This window comes from Talaromyces proteolyticus (genome assembly GCF_021365285.1).
Source record: "Talaromyces proteolyticus strain PMI_201 chromosome Unknown BGW36scaffold_8, whole genome shotgun sequence".
NCBI lineage: Eukaryota > Fungi > Ascomycota > Eurotiomycetes > Eurotiales > Trichocomaceae > Talaromyces > Talaromyces proteolyticus.
Window position 1 is genome coordinate 1868355 of NW_025764284.1, and position 16018 is coordinate 1884372.

At 44.6% G+C, this 16018-nt stretch overlaps 8 protein-coding genes across 8 annotated transcripts; 5 read left to right on the forward strand and 3 right to left on the reverse strand.

Moving 5' to 3' along the window:
* Positions 1–243: 243 nt before the first annotated feature.
* Positions 244–2693, reverse strand: BGW36DRAFT_344943 (uncharacterized protein; the record flags this gene model as incomplete). The annotated part of the gene is made up of 6 exons (XM_046213182.1): positions 2525–2693; positions 1945–2471; positions 1638–1879; positions 1224–1584; positions 912–1167; positions 244–854 (listed from the first exon to the last, which is right to left on the reverse strand). Exons 2-6 carry the CDS (start codon positions 2311–2313, stop codon positions 244–246), a joined length of 1839 nt encoding a protein of 612 aa, XP_046070690.1. The 5' UTR covers positions 2314–2471; positions 2525–2693.
* A 62-nt stretch (positions 2694–2755) lies between these two features.
* On the forward strand, positions 2756–5124 carry BGW36DRAFT_418249 (uncharacterized protein; the record flags this gene model as incomplete). Its single annotated transcript, XM_046219413.1, has 5 exons — positions 2756–3033; positions 3083–3162; positions 3221–4109; positions 4177–4612; positions 4634–5124. Exons 1-5 carry the CDS (start codon positions 2944–2946, stop codon positions 5122–5124), a joined length of 1986 nt encoding a protein of 661 aa, XP_046070691.1. The 5' UTR covers positions 2756–2943.
* Positions 5125–5456: 332 nt separating this feature from the next.
* BGW36DRAFT_429426 (Alpha/Beta hydrolase protein) lies at positions 5457–6565 on the forward strand (the record flags this gene model as incomplete). Its single annotated transcript, XM_046220687.1, has 2 exons — positions 5457–6349; positions 6403–6565. 2 exons carry the CDS (start codon positions 5457–5459, stop codon positions 6563–6565), a joined length of 1056 nt encoding a protein of 351 aa, XP_046070692.1.
* A 457-nt stretch (positions 6566–7022) lies between these two features.
* BGW36DRAFT_418250 (uncharacterized protein) lies at positions 7023–9103 on the forward strand (the record flags this gene model as incomplete). The annotated part of the gene is made up of 5 exons (XM_046219414.1): positions 7023–7309; positions 7387–7671; positions 7720–7877; positions 7932–8549; positions 8637–9103. The coding sequence occupies 5 exons, from the start codon at positions 7023–7025 to the stop codon at positions 9101–9103; spliced, it is 1815 nt and encodes a 604-aa protein (XP_046070693.1).
* Positions 9104–10405: 1302 nt separating this feature from the next.
* BGW36DRAFT_463120 (uncharacterized protein) lies at positions 10406–11599 on the forward strand (the record flags this gene model as incomplete). Its single annotated transcript, XM_046222194.1, has 5 exons — positions 10406–10805; positions 10860–11032; positions 11084–11318; positions 11374–11528; positions 11579–11599. 5 exons carry the CDS (start codon positions 10406–10408, stop codon positions 11597–11599), a joined length of 984 nt encoding a protein of 327 aa, XP_046070694.1.
* Positions 11600–11962: 363 nt separating this feature from the next.
* BGW36DRAFT_429429 (chaperonin 10-like protein) lies at positions 11963–13334 on the forward strand (the record flags this gene model as incomplete). Its single annotated transcript, XM_046220688.1, has 7 exons — positions 11963–12025; positions 12083–12152; positions 12204–12274; positions 12328–12393; positions 12442–12616; positions 12668–13021; positions 13072–13334. 7 exons carry the CDS (start codon positions 11963–11965, stop codon positions 13332–13334), a joined length of 1062 nt encoding a protein of 353 aa, XP_046070695.1.
* On the reverse strand, positions 13206–14387 carry BGW36DRAFT_204277 (2-(S)-hydroxypropyl-CoM dehydrogenase). The gene is made up of 2 exons (XM_046209880.1): positions 13672–14387; positions 13206–13612 (listed from the first exon to the last, which is right to left on the reverse strand). The coding sequence occupies exons 1-2, from the start codon at positions 14290–14292 to the stop codon at positions 13364–13366; spliced, it is 870 nt and encodes a 289-aa protein (XP_046070696.1). The 5' UTR covers positions 14293–14387; the 3' UTR covers positions 13206–13363.
* Positions 14388–14511: 124 nt separating this feature from the next.
* BGW36DRAFT_382903 (uncharacterized protein) lies at positions 14512–15905 on the reverse strand. The gene is made up of 3 exons (XM_046216603.1): positions 15351–15905; positions 15120–15302; positions 14512–15025 (listed from the first exon to the last, which is right to left on the reverse strand). The coding sequence occupies exons 1-3, from the start codon at positions 15417–15419 to the stop codon at positions 14690–14692; spliced, it is 588 nt and encodes a 195-aa protein (XP_046070697.1). The 5' UTR covers positions 15420–15905; the 3' UTR covers positions 14512–14689.
* Positions 15906–16018: the final 113 nt, after the last annotated feature.

Below are 16018 nucleotides of genomic sequence, written 5' to 3' on the forward strand. Positions count from 1 at the left end.
GAAGATCTAGCCAATCGGCATGGCTTGTCAGAAGTAACCAGATGGGCTGGGTAGGTGTCTTCGGTATACTGTATAAGGAATAGCATCTTATGAGTATTCGAGAGAGTCCACACTAAGCTAAACCGATCTCACGTATTTCTTACATTATTAGTATAAGGAAGAGATGAAGAATAGAGAAAGTTTAATTCATAAAATGAAAATTTATCAATCATATCAAAGAGTGTTAAATAGACTACATGCATTCTATTTCACGATCCAGCTCTTATCATTCCCCATATACGCCTTCGGCGACTCGTTCGCAACCTCGACATACCACGCCAAATCCGCATCCTCCTTCATTTCCCACTCTGTAAATCCATTGCCCATGAATCTAAACGGATTACCCGTGTTATAAACAATATCATAATGCTCTGAACGTACTTCACCAAGCAACTTTTTGAACAGAATTGCACTACCAGCAAACAAATGAGTAACCTTCCCGTCAACCGTCCCTCTCTTGTACCAACTACTACAAGACCCGGTCCAAACTAGAGACTTGTGTATCTCAGTCTGATATTTGGCGAATGCGTCAACGGACGATAGTTTAGGAACCATGTATTTGATGTCTTCGGTGGCTATCTTTTTGATCATTTTGACGAAGTAGTCTCCGGTCCAGTTGAGGGCTTCGACGAGGGAGCCGTGGCCGCAGAGACAATTGGGGCCAGCCATGAGGAAGTAATTTGGAAACTCGTCTGTGCCGACGGATAGATAAGAGGTCGGTTCCTGACGCCATTTGTCTGCTAGGTTGACACCATTTTGGCCAATGAGAGGGTATTGTGGACATTTTGAGACGTCGAACCCAGTTGCACAAACAACTTGATTCTATCAGCTATCGTTCTTTGAATAGGAAGATTAATAAACAGAGTACGTACCAACATCACACTCAAACTCCTGTCCATCCGCTGTGAGAACCCCCTTCTTAGTGAGTTTCGTAATCGGGCTCGACGTCAGACTGCAATTCGGCTTCGAGAAAGATTCCAGGTAGCCAGGCCCTGGAGTCACACGACGACAACCAATCTCCCACTTTGGAATAAGTTGTTCGCAAAGAGTCGGGTCATGGTTGAGTTTTTCAGCCATTTGTTCTGATGCCAGCCGGACTGTCTGTTGGTTGTATTCGCCTTTGATAAACTGATTACCAAATTAGCCAGAATAATTTCCCAATGTCTTACGGAGATAACAGCTACCAGACGGAACGCTTTGTTGGTGCGATTAATAATACCCTTCCGATACTCCCTATGCTGCACCGGATCGTGAAATTCCTCTTTCTCCACGTCGAAATAAGCCGGGTTTGTGTCGTCAGTGTCTCGTCCAAGATGCTTGGAGGCTGGAACACGGTAATAAACCCATGCCGGACCTCTAATAAAATTGCGCACTGTTGTCCCAGCCAGTTTTGCCATCTGTGGTACTATCTGAATACCGGAAGATCCATTCCCAATAACCGCGATGCGTTTGTTTGAATAGTCGAAGCCATGATCCCATCTCGCTGAATGGGTCAAATGGCCCTTGAAGTCTTGCAAACCAGGTATTTTCGGCCACGATGGGTTACTATAAATCTAGTTAATTATTTTCTCTCGTTGATGCAAAGAGATACCACCAACACTAAATTTCCCTGTCCAGAAATCAGGATATCGCAAAACTCGTCGCGTTGGTTGCCGCCATGCTCGACGGTGACTTTCCATTTCCCATCATGCTCTTGCCAGCAAGCGCTAACAACCTTCGTGTTCAGTTGCACGTCCCGATCAAGATTCCATTTTTTAGAAGTCCGTTTTATATAATCCTGAATTGATGCTCCACTCGAATAAAATCGAGGCCAGTCGGGATTAGGGTCAAATGGGAATGCCTAGACGCGTCAGGGTATACGTTGTATAATGTAATCGATATAAGAAAGGAATGAATGGGCCATACATAGATATGAGCGGGCACATCACACTGCACACCAGGATAAGTATTAACTAACCAAGTTCCCCCCAAATCACCTCTCGCTTCAAAGATTGTATGATCCACAAAATCCTGTAGCTCTGGAAAACGATGTTGGAATTTGTGTGCAATCAAAAGTCCCGAAAAGCCTGCTCCAATAGTGATTATTCGAAGTTTTCGTGGAGTAAGGGCATATTGATTGTTGAAGGGAACAGAATGAGCATCGAAATGTTCGGGAGATACTGTCTTGACATCTTCGACGTGTTGAGCTTTCCCGTTAACGGTTTTCAATTCGGAGCAGCTGGTGCTGTAGAATGGAGGAGAAGTGGCAGGAAGAGTTTCTATGGAAGGAGCCATTTTTGACTTGATGCCAGATATTTACTTTTTTCTGCTCAATGAGGTGCTGAATGGAAAGCAGTAGAGTCGATATTTGGAAGTCAAGACGACCTTTATCAATCTATCCATGTGGATGACACGCAGTCAGTGGGCAGTCAGTGGGCATTCTGGTATGCTATCTATGCCGACGGTTATTCAGTCGAAATTCAACTGCACCATTCCATTCATTTACCCAAAAAACACCAGTAAATCCATATTCGGTAATCCATCCTTGGACTAGGGTTTGAATATAATGTTTCCGGCAATTTTACCGGTTGTTTTATCATATGTATTGTCGTTACTTAATTGCGGAGGAAAGCCAAGCAAAAGGCCTCGTCATCGGCAGCTAGTCTCGGCTCTTGAAGCACAATTAATTTGGTCCCAATCTTCACTAATTTCGCACTCGGAGTTCAGCCCGAATGGCATCAGCTTGAACTACGCACCTTTCCTAAACCGTCGAGTTGTCGAGTCAGGACAATTTTTCCCCCGCTTTTCATTCCCCGCATGACCTTGACCTTGCGGGATAGCGGAAGATGGAATTCCAACGTCGTCCTGGATCTATTCAGTCGGTGTGTACCACGACTTATGTATAATTGAATCTGAAATTCGATCATGACAGAAGCGCCATGGGTACAGTTCTCCGCACACAGCTTCAAGCGGAAGCGCGCAGAGCTTGCCTGTGTGCTTTGTCACTCCAAAAAGGCACGATGATTGAACATTTCTGTAATGAAATTACTAATTGGCATGGTAGATAAGATGTGATCTCCAGTCGAAACGGAATGATGGTCAGGAGAGCTGTACGAATTGCGCGTCTGCTGGGAAAGACTGCCGGTAGGTTCATATAAACAATCGTTAAGTTGTGATGGACAAATCCATGTTAATAAATAAGCACTCGGCCTTCGAGGAGAAACAAAACTCGTCGTATCGATGAAAATCCACAGTCGCACCCACCTACGCCTCCGACAGATAATACTGAAAATAGCCGTGGTTTGTTGTTATTTGAGTCCAACGCTTTCCAGAATGGGATTCCGTTCAACTGTCAGGTATCGGATACACGAGAAAATGAATTGTCGCCTACAGATCGGCAAGAAAGGGGAAGCTTTGAAGAAGAGCCTCACTCAGAAACGACAATTCCCGTGCTCACGACGAGCCCTAGCCAACGGTACAACAATCATCAGCCGATCATGCAAAATACTGCAGCCGAAAGTTGGATAGCTTCGACCAGGCCGCCAGAAATCAGAGCTTTCAGTCCGGATATATTCCAAGAACCGCGCTCGGGAAAAACAACCAATACTCCGGAGCAGCTGCATTCTTTCCAGAATAGTGTAGGTGTATCGCACGCCGACCTGCGACAGAGTTATATTGAGACATATTTCGAATACTGCTATGCCTGGTGCCCAGTCTTAGACAGAACCACGATCCTAGATGAACTCATCAAATCGCCACTCCTAGACGATGCACTTGCCATTGGAGGGAGTCATCTTCGTTCGCCGTTGGTTCCTCACCCAGGCCCTGCTGCTTATTACGATCGGGCACGGCGAAAGTTTTATGAAGATGAGGAGGAAGATTTGGTCAAATCTTTGAAAGGGGTTCTATTGTTTTATTGGTGGGCACCTCGGCCACCCTTGATGGTACACAAACATTCTTCGTGGTGGTGGACGGCTGTTGTTATTAAACATGCACAACAGGCAGGGTTTCATCACCAACCTGTTGTTGATTCATTGAAAACGAATGATATAAATCGATGTTTTAAAAGACGGATCTGGTGGACGGCTTTTGTAGGTTTTCCTCTATATAGCGATATCCTATCAATTGATATAACTAGAACTAACCATATCTGAGAAGGCCCGTGAACGCCTCAGCGCAATTTGTCAAGGAAAACCATGTCTAATAGACCCTGAAGACTGCAACCTACCAGAACCGTCGCTTGAAGATTTCCCAGATGTTGGAAGCAAAGACAAAGACAAAGCAGAGGTGTTCATATACTGGGTTCGATTGTGTGCCATCATCGGACGCATCTCCAAGGAGTTATCGCGGTCGACAAACTCATTTTTAACAGCCAGTCCATTCCCTGTCCACTTAGGTCGAGAACTGATCAAATGGGTGCGATCATTACCTTCGCATCTTCAACTGCCAATTCGATCGGCTCACACGTCGAATTTCCAGCTCGATGTACATCAATTACATCTTCCATATCTTGCTGTTATTGTACTCCTGCATTTGGCGAGATCATCGCAATCTATGCCACGGGCTTTGCCACCGGCAATAATGGCAGCGACTTGTATTGTAAGGATCCTCAAAGATATTCTTTTGAGAAATGCAACTAGATACGTCATGCCAATCACATGTTGGTATACTGCCATGTCGTTTATCTGTCTGCTGCAAGTATCCCGAACCGAACATCTGCGCAGTGCCGCACAAGCCGAGATCGACATTCTCATTTCCAATATAAAAGAGCTCCAGAAAATGTGGGCAACTGCCACGGTCGTCGGTCAGCAGTTCGATCGTCTATTGGCGCGAAACAAACCCCTCACTCCAGAAGACTTCCCTAACAGCCATCTCGGCAATAATCGATCAACGCGGGCACTTCATTCAGAAGAGGATGTTCTTCAGAGTGGGATTGACTGGTTAGATTATTTTCCATTTGTAACGTCGCAGACTAGCTCGGTGGCTGAGCAGTTGCTTGCGCCGCAGAATGCCGAGGAGTTTCTATGGGATGATGCGTCCATGTTTTTGTGTCAGGACTTTTTGCAAGGGATGGATGATTGGGCGGGGCCTGATATCTTCGTTTGATCTTTGTATATATATGTATCAATAGAAAGTAGATAAGATAATGACGCCTAATGATAGACCGGCCCATGTCTCGCCGGACATTGACCTCCGAGAAGTCAACGGAATGCTATTCACTTTAGTATTCATACCTCACTTCAGCCAATCGGTTTAATTCTCTTCCTGCCTCCCGTATATATTAATAACTAACGTATCGAGCCAATATCTTAAAACCCGCCGTCAACTGGTGCTATTAGCGCCTATTACCCAAAACACATTGCACCGACCTACCTCATTTTGTGACGCTCTACCCACATAAACGCATACACCACTGAGAATAAGACAAGAAAGAGAAAATGTGCGACTTTAGTCAATACGGAATCCCCAGCGACGAATGGTTGCGCGTCGAAGCAAGCCTACCACCCCGGAAAAACCTTCCTATCCCAGAGCTTAAACAATCCACGAATCTAACAAGAGAAAGCATCGCTCAGAATGACATGAAAGAGTTATCCCGCCAAGTCTCTTTACAGGACTATTCCATTCCGACGCGCGATGGACAGCACGTCGAAGCACGATTGTATCGACCAGCAACTCTCCCAACGTATGAACTTCTACCAATATATATCCATTTTCACGGTGGTGGGTTTCTATTTGGCACACTCGGCTCTGAAGATGCGATTTGCTCGCGAATTGCGATACAAACCGAGTCAGCCGTAGTAAATGTTAATTACCGACATACACCAGAGTTCAGGTACCCAACGGCTTGGAATGATGCTGAAGATGCATTGGCCTGGGTGTGTAATCACTCAAGGTTATTTTATGGCGACACTCAGAAGTTAGTAATTGGAGGTGTATCAGCGGGAGCATGGTTGACTGCTTCTTTGGTGCAAGCAGTTGTAACTTCAGAATTGAAGTTATCGCCCGAACCAAACATCCTAGGCCAGGTGTTGATGATTCCATGTTTGGTTTTTAGGACCTGTTATGATGCCCAACTACGACAGATTAAAAATCCAAGTGTTTCATCATATCAGCAGGCGAATAATGCGCCGATACTAAATGAGAAAACTAGGAAGATGTTTAATGATTTACTGCAAATTGAGAATCCGGATCCAGAAGATAGGAGATTGAATCCAGGCCTTTTAACAGCAGGAGAAGCAAAGCTATTACCGCCCACAACAGTTGGGGTTGCTGGTTATGACCCATTGCGAGACGAGGGGTTGTTGTATGGGAAAATCCTAGCTGAGAATGGGTATGTTTCACCACTCTTTTGGTATTTTAAATATAATTGGGCTAATTTTTCAGTGTTCCGACCAATATCAACGTCTTCAGAGGTGTTCCTCATGGCTTTCGACGGTTTGGAGAAAAATTGTCAGTTTGTAAGGATTGGGATAGGGTGGTTGAGGATGGGATTCGCTGGGCCTGGAGCAAGCCGTCAGCGGACGAGTTTACAATTAAGGAATTCTGATTCTGGGGCCATGGAGCTATCATTAACGATTTCAGTTATTCGTTGGGTGTGAGAATAATTAGTTGGCACATTGTTCCAGGACTTTCCCAATAATCTATGCGAAGTATCTAAATCAAGTAAACAGTAATCCTGGCATACGTGAAATTCTTTCTAGAATGAATACATTTCCTCCCCGCAATAAATATCCGTCTATTCCCCTCACTAACAACGCCACGCGGCTATTATACCATATCAGTCATCCTCGGCATTGCACCGGATACCCTATTGAGGAATGGCCGACAAGGTTCTATCCTCACTCCTTGGCCAAGATTGCGAATCCGACAGTACGGGCTTTGCGCCGGTTAGTTATTATTTATTTACCAGAAACCTTGAAATATATGGAATTCGATACTAATTTTCTGATAAATAAATTTTGTCTTGATTTATACACTCTACACTCTAAACATCAACCATAACCATGGCACCTTCATTGGTATCATCAGATCCAATTACTTCTTCAGAGTCAACTGTAAAAACGTTAAACGGCAACAAGCAACATGTTCATGGACATGCCCTCGATCCCAACTACACCATAATAGAAAACCCCATCGGCACCCGGCGCCCCGTCCGAATTATCTGCCTCGGCGCTGGCTATTCCGGTCTGATGATGGGCATACTCTTCAATGAGAGGTTGAAGCATCAAAACACAGAGTTTGTAATTTATGAGCGAAATGACGATCTGGGGGGTACATGGCTTGAAAATCGGTTCGTCTTTTATTTTCCTCTTCTCTTTTCTTCATCCCTTATACTCCATTTGAAAAGTGAGAAGTTGACGGTAGTAGGTACCCAGGCTGTAAATGCGATATCCCGGCCCATAACTATGCATTTAGTTTTGCACCAAATTCAGGGTGGCCAAATTATTATGCTACCTCAGAACAGATCCATTCATATATGAAAGATGTTGCAAAACAATACCAAGTCGAGCAATATATCCGATATAAACATTCAGTGAAAGGGGCTCAGTGGAGGGAGGAAAAAGGGAAGTGGGATATTGAAATTGGGAAGGACGATGGAAGCTCGTTTATAGATGAGTGCGACGTGTTTGTTAATGCGAGTGGGGTTTTGAAGTGAGTTATTTTGCCATTCACCTTGATCGGTTGCTGATGATAGCATAGCAACTGGCAGTGGCCGTCGATCGAGGGACTGAACAAATTCCAGGGGAAATTGATTCATTCGGCGCGATGGGATCAGTCCTACGATTTCACAGGCAAACGAGTCGCCTGCATCGGTATTGGATCATCAGCCATTCAAATCGTGCCACAGCTTTCCAAAGGTTAATATGCTCTTTACTCCAATGGTTCCAAACCAATAACTCACAAAGGAACAGTCGTACAGTCCATGGACTGTTACGTCCGTAGCCAAACATGGATCAGTCCTGCTCCCGGAATTAATGAACCAACCGCAAACGATCCTGACATGGATGAGGAATACAACTTCTCCCAAAAAGCTTTGGAATTGTTTAAAGACCCTGAATACTTGCGAGCTTATCGCTCCGCATTAATGGATCGGCGTCTTGCTAACTATAACCGCTCCTTAGCCGACTCCGAGGGGCAAAAGGAAGCACAAGAACTCTTCCGACAATCCATGACTGCCCGTCTTGGCAACTCTGATAAGGGCAAAAAGGCAGCCGAGTTGTTGATGCCCTCTTTCCCACTTGGTTGCCGTCGTCTTACGCCTGGCCCTGGATTTTTGGAAGCCATTGTGCAAGATAATGTCGAAATGCGATGGGATGATATCGACGTTATCACGGAGCGAGGTATCAAGACTCGGAGTGGCAGCGAGTTAGAGTATGATGTTATTGTGTGTGCCACGGGTTTTGATACTACGTTTAAACCTGCGTTTCCGCTAGTTGGACGGAATGGAATCAATATGGCTGAGAAATGGGAGGTTGATCAGCCCAAGGCTTACTTCAGCACGTGTGTGCCAGATTTTCCGAACTATTTTTGTATGTTTCCTTTTTTTTTTTTTCGATTTACCTACCAGGTATTGAAGAAGTCAACTGGAAGTAGAAAGGTGCTAATAAAGTGGGCAGGCTTCGTTGGTCCCAACGCCCCTCTCGCCAACGGCTCTCTCATCCTTGGTATCCAAGCCGTGGCAGTCTATATCTACAAATGGATCGACAAAATGCAAACCGAATCAATCCGCAGCTTCGAAGTCCGTAATGACGTAAACGAAGAATACAACCAACACGTGCAAAAATATCTCGAGCGCACGGTATGGACTGGTGGTTGTCGAAGCTGGTATAAACGTGGCACTGTTGATGGACCTGTTATAGCGATCTATGGAGGTACGATTATTCATATGTTGGAAGCGATGAAGAATCCACGATGGGAGGACTTTTCGATGGACTGGACGGAGGAAGCGAAATCGAATCGGTTTGCTTATTTGGGAAATGGCTTTACGTTGAGGGAAACGAAGGGGGGGTCCATTGGGGCGACGCAGACGGTGGATTTTGATCGATTTTGGGATTTGTGTGTTTTGCCGCAAATTCATGATTGATTGACTTATTAAATTATCCCTTGTTCGTTTATTTCTTTTATCTACCCCATGAGCTGGCCGTTATTTGACGATTGGAAAATTAATTTATATAGGATCAGTTTACTAGATCTGGTCTCTCGATAGATATAAATTAATGTAGCCTTACACTAAAACCCATCCGCATTACTATATTCATATATGACATCTAAGTGTTGAGTATACGTGTTTTCTATAGGACTTCCCAAACGCCAACAAGAATGTTGGCTCGAACATGATGACGAAACCTGGACGAGGACTAGTCTAGTGAACTAGTTTATTGACAAATAATAGGGGATTCCTTTGGAATCCTGAATTAATGATAACTATCTAGTTATGAGGAGTACTTTCATTCACAAAACTTGTCAAAGAGTCCATGAGACGACACGTAGGCACTATTCGATATCCACCGCATAGGTGTTTCCTGTCTGAATTTCATCCTTCTCCAGATTCCGTTGCACTTGGGTCGCATACAGAAGTCGACCATCATCCGACCATTCGGTGATATCAATAAAATCCTTAACAAGCCGCCCCCGCCCCCTCCCCTGGAAGCCCAGAAACCCTAACAAATACCCAGACGTTGTTACCCTCTATGACGGAGTCAATGAAATCGACATGGAAATCCGACGCATGAATATGTACCGCTTGTTATATCCGCCTACAGCATATCTACCAACGATTAATCGCGGCTTTGTGCCACGAGGCTACTTCATGTAAGTAGAATCAATTTCCTCCGAAAAATTCAAGCTGAAACTACATTTAGTCCTCGTTGTCGGGTTGATTGTCAGTCTTCTTGATCGTTCAGAGCGTCTATGGCGGCATATTTATCCATACTAGACGAGCAGGTGGAGATGGCCGAGATGGCCGGGCATGATCTGGGAGCAGGGACTGCGCATCTTGAGGATCGTATTCAGGCTGAGATGCAGCAGTTGCAGGCTACTCTTCATACTTCCTCTTGATAAAACAAAATCTATCTTTTTTTTTATAAGATGAAATACGCTTATAACTCCTAGCTAATTTGAGCAAATTCCAAGTGATTGTCACGTACCATAATAGCCTATTCCTAGGGTGGGGGTATGGTATCGGCTGTCTTCTTTTGGAATGCCGAAAATGGCAACAATCAATCTCGACTCGGCTTTTACCCCGGATTCTACCGGATTGATATCTCTCCACATGGAGAGTTAAATTCAAGACTTTGTTGATTGATGAAAGGGAACCGTTTTGAGCAGTCAGTTGCCATTTCAGTTTTCCAAATTCAATCTAACAATTCTTGCTTAATATTCCAAAATGCCTCTCCCCAAATACACGTACACCGGCCCCATCGACCATACTCTCCCCACGGACCTCAAAAATGTCCAAAACAAATCCGTCATCATAACAGGCGGCGCAAATGGCATGGGCGAAGCAATGGTGCGTGCTTTTGCCGCAGCCGGTGCGTTCGTCACTTTTGGCGATATGCACCCCCGGGGAGCAGATATTGAGAAGGAGTTGAATGGTAGTAGTGTTCCAAATGAATCTGAACGGACTGAGAAAGTCTCTTTTGTGCAGTGCGATATCAGAGAATGGGATGACTTGATTAGGCTGTTTGAGACAGCGAAGACGAAGAGTCCGTGTAAGAGTGTGGATGTGGTTATTGCCAATGCTGGGATTAGTAGGAGTTCGGGGGATAGTTTGTGGACGTTAGATGGTAAATTTAGTATTCTATCCAACGTCTCAACGTCTCAACCACTAACAGAAATAGACCCTAATGGACTTCCTACAAAACCCGATCTTAAAATTATCCGGGTTAACATGGATGGCACATTTTACACGTGGAAATTGGCAGTTCACTATTTCCGTAAGCAGCCAGATAATGATGAAAGGGATAGATGCTTCATCATCACCGGGAGTATGGTTGCATATATAGATTCTCCGGTGATTCTCACTTTTCAAAGGTTGAATATCCATATAAACTGACAACTCCAGGGAAACTGGGAATACACTGCGACAAAACACGGCCTTCGCGGTTTCATGAAGACAGTCCGCCGAAACAGCTGGGAACAAGGTATCCGGATTAACTACGTTGCTCCATGTTGGATAAAGAGTGCCATTCGGACAAAGGAGTATGAGAACTGGCTCATTGAAAATGGAATCGAATTTGGTGAACAAGCCGACTGCGCAGGTGCGATGATGAGGATCGCATGCGACAAATCCGTTAACGGTACCCCATTTCTTCTAATTTATATCAAAAAGAAAATTTTGCTGATTACTTACAGGTCGTTCAATCATGATCACACCACGAACCAAGACAGAGCAAGGATTTATGGATGTGGATATGGAGGACTATGCGGATCCCAAAGATGAATACTTTAGTAAAAAGCAAGCAACTCAGTTGCGGATCATTGAAGATAAATGGCTGGATGACTACAAAGTGAGAATATACAAAGAATAGATGGTGACAACAATGTTGACTATATACAGAGACAAGGGCAAACGTCGTAGCCAGCTAGCCTATTGCTTTGAGAATATTCTATTCGCAACTTTCAGGACTGGTCAATGCTAGTATAGTTTACCTGTCTATCTAAGTAGTGATTATAGTTAATTTATCGATAGCTGCAATTTTTCATTCTAAATTTCACCATCTATTAAGGCAATTAATTGGGTGGTAAATGTAACCACCAGACTGGGATACCGGCATTGCTTATTTGGGCTAGAGAATAATTTCGGCTAGAGCCTTGAATCGCAGTAGATACCTATTTTAATCCCTAGAATATGTGAAACTATATTTATTGCCAACGTAAAAAATACTTTCGAGTTTATACATCTTTCAAGGTGCTCGTATAATAGATTTGAGAAACAAACACGATGGACCAAGTTATCCCTTCAACGATGTATGCTTGGAGAAAGCATAGGGGTAATTCTGAGCCGGTGAGATTTTTTAACCTAATACATCTTACGTCGTATGTTTAGTTTGACACCGCTTAGGTCTGGGAAGAAGTTCCAGTGCCACATACCCCTCCTCGAGGTGTTCTGATTAAGTTGCTAGCTTCTGGCGGTCAGCTAAATTTATGAATCAATTAAGGATTTGTCACTGATATCGTTATAGTATGCCACAGCGACTATTCACTCCTCACAAATGAAAACCAACGTCCGTGGTTCCAGGAAAAGTACATTTTGGTACACTCTCCGTGAGAAATGACGTTTTCATGCTACATCTAACTTTTATATAGGGCCACGAAGGCTGCGGCCGGATAGTGCAAATAGGGAAGGAGGCAAAAGAGTCCGGTTTTAAGGTGGTAAGTACTGCGCATTATCACAATCTGCATAACATGTAACATCACCAGGGCGACAGAGTGGCCACCATTGCCGTGCCTGGCTGCGGCGAGAGCGATTGCCCAGAATGTTCTCGTGATCTGCCACAGCTGTGTGAGCGCGCACATCATTCAGGCATTGGTGAAGATGGCTTCTACGCACCTTATGCGGCTTTGGACATTCGAGCCATAGTTTTGGTTCCTGAAAGTATGTTTCGTTTTGGAGAGATGCCAAAGAAAATTAACTAAATCTGATTAGACATATCTTCATCAGTAGCAGCGGTGGCAACAGACGCTGTGAAAACAAGTTACCACGCTATCACAAGACGTGCTGAAGTAAAAAGTCACGAAACCGTATTTTTGTTCGGCCTCGGTGGACTGGGGTTTAATGCACTGCAAATAATTCTACACATCGGTGCGAGAGTCATTATATCTGATATTCGCCAGGAGCGCTTGGATGAGGCAGAGCGGGCTGGGGTTCCAAAACCGGATATTGTCCCAGCCGGTGTTTCTGTGCAGGAGTTTGTACGTGATAATAGCTTGGAAGGAAAGATTGACACGGTGTTGGATTTTGTGGGCAAAAATCAGACGTTTGAGGATGCTCAGAGCATTGGTAATCTTGTCTTCCATTCAATTTGTGAGAAACTGCTAACTCCTTGATAGTTCGTCGCGGAGGAAAACTAGTGTGCATCGGTACTCTAGACGAAACGAACACGATTGACATGAAGATTGGGATTCGTAAAAGATTGAGCATTATATTTACGTACGGTGGGCAGAAGAGAGATCTACAAGAGGTTCTAGATTTGATCTCCAAACAAGCTATTAGGCCGCAAGTCGACAATGCAGTACTTGAAGAGTTTCCGATGATCCTCAAGCTTCTATGTGATGGGAAGATCAAGGCTCGAGTTGCCTTGTTGCATCAGTAGTTTAACAGAATGGATTTGGTCAAATAGCCCTATTTGTTCTTTTCTCCCCCGTTGACACTTGCACTTTTTGGTAAACCTATTCCAACCGCAGCAGTAGCACCAGCGTCAACAGGTAAAATAGCACCAGTGATCCATCTAGCATGCGGGCCGGCAAGGAAAACAACTGCGCAAGCGGCATCCCATCCTGTGCCTTCTGTACCCAGAAGACTTCTCTTTTTCCTTGCCTCTCTGGCTTCTTCCGTCATGCCATCTGCATACATCATTGGTGTGTATAGCATCTACATGTACTCTCCATTAATAATTTAACAAAAGACACTGAAAAGATAGAAATACTAACCCCTGGGCAAACACAGTTTACTCTAATACCATTCTCAGAATGATGAGCCGCCATAGCCCTAGTCATATTGACAATTGCCCCTTTACTTGTCGGGTAGAGTAAATGCGGTGTGCCACCTTTCAGTCCTGCGACACTACCCATGTTCACAATTGATCCTCTCACCTCCTCGCCAATGTTTTGCATCATAGCCGGAACGGCATATTTGACCATCAAGACCATACTCGAAACATTAATCTCCAACCCTTTCGCCCACTTTTCCATATCAACTTCAACCGCTGTGCCTAGTGCACCAGCAACACCGACATTATTAACAAGGATATCGAGACGGCCAAATTTTTCTAACGCCAGTTTCACAACTGATTCGCAGTCTGAAGCCGAGGTGACATCTGCTTGTCCAACAATAGCCTTTCCAGTTTTGTTTTCGGAAGTATTGTTGATCATGTTGACCGTGTTCTGGGCCCATTCTTTATTCTGGTCGACACATATCACGTCGCAACCATCGTGTGCAAGTAAAATGGATATAGCGCGCCCATTGCCGATACCGTCACTTGCACAGCCGGCACCTGTGACAATGGCTACTTTGCCAGTTAATGAGCGGGAAGGAGGATTCAGGCTAGCCATTGAATTGACTCAATTTTTTAGTGCTAGGAAGTGAATGCGACTGTGTTAATGACCGCATTTAAGTTAGTTACAGCCGGACATTGAAATCCGCGTCGGCAAGACTGACTGGAGCCGCCATGCAGTTGAGCCGAGCCGAAGTGCCGAGTGACAAGGATTATTTTTCTCAGTGGGTGAATTATAAGCTCATATTTTCAAATGTTATATGTTCAGATTGTAGCCCTTTCAAGTTGATTGAGATGATGCGTTACAGGAATAATTCATCTTGAACATCTCGTTAAAAGGTGTCACGATGCATCAAATACATTTATCCAAGTCGGTCATCTATACAGATATCAACATTTAATCATAAATAGTGGACATCAAAGCGATATACTAGGCGGTGAGTCACATAAAGTCATTAGCCAGGTCCTGCCCCCGTGGATACAGGCCGGTTCGTGTCATTCCCTCGCCCAACTTCTCCTGAGTACATCTCCACGAAAGGCACCAGATCAAATACAGCAAAGCAATTAGAACCCTTTATAGGCACAGACAATCGAAGATTCTCAATCTCGGCTGTGAGCTCCTCTACCCGGCCCTTCATCTGATCAAGAACCTGTGTTTGCTGCTGATGCGAGTCCAGCAGTTTCGTATGCTCTTCCTGAAGGCCGCTTAATTGCGATTCCAGGCTTTTGATATATTTTTCCTTGCGTTCTCGAAATGCACGCTGAGATGCTCGGTTTTGCGCGCGGCGTCTCTGCGAATGATGAAAAGGAAAACAGTCAGCTCAACAGAGTTCCGCTTCCATGATTCCATATGGAAGAATGATGCCTTCCTCCTTGTTATCTAACATTTTTAAACTTTCCAACTAGTTCAGTAGCTTGAGAATTGCCTTTCAACTCAGTCGGGGGTTCGATGTTTGATGTTTGCTTAAGCATGCCTTCCAGCGGAAAAGGATGTTGACTTAAGGGCTCAATTTCGAATGGCGAGAGGTTGAAGGGTAACGCATTGTTTGTGTACAAAAATATATCGTTCTATTGCGAATTAGTGTAGATGAAGAGTGGGGTATGTTTCATACGTACAATGGGAGTGCCACGGCTCGAAGAATTCGAACTGAATTCATACATGGGTGGAAACGGAGTCGGTTCCATCTCTTGCTGGCGAGCGACAATAATGATGGAGTGCTAGATCTTTCTGCGTCTCTTTGGGCAACCAAAATCGGGCATAATGTCATACATATCGGCAATTAAAATTAAATCCACGACGATTAGTATCGAGTCGAAGCGTCATGCACTACCAGATTACTCATGGTACGCCCAAAACTAGGTGGAGCGATGACTCGAGAAGGTTGGTTATTCAGGACTGCGCAAACTCTTCGCAGATCGCTGGGCGGTCAGTCTCTAGATGAGGCTGGTTGGTGAAGAGCATCACCAGCCGACCGCACAAGCGTGTGATTCGCTAGACTGCGAGCTTTAGTGAAGGCTCAGTGTTGCTTCCAGCCTAGCTCATCAGCCGCTCGGATTTTAGAACAGCTGAAAGCCATTGGCTGAAGGGGCTCTTTTGATTCGTGTTGGGGCAGTGAGACTGAGTGAGTAATACAATTTGGCTGCTTAGTGATACGGGATCCCCACCGACTATGAGGAACCTGTTTCCCGATTGGGACGCTGGAGATGCTTGTTGGCAGGATTAACTTATATACGGAGGTCCCTGTCCCCGTACGTGTATTCTAATTTCTAACGCTCGCTTTATA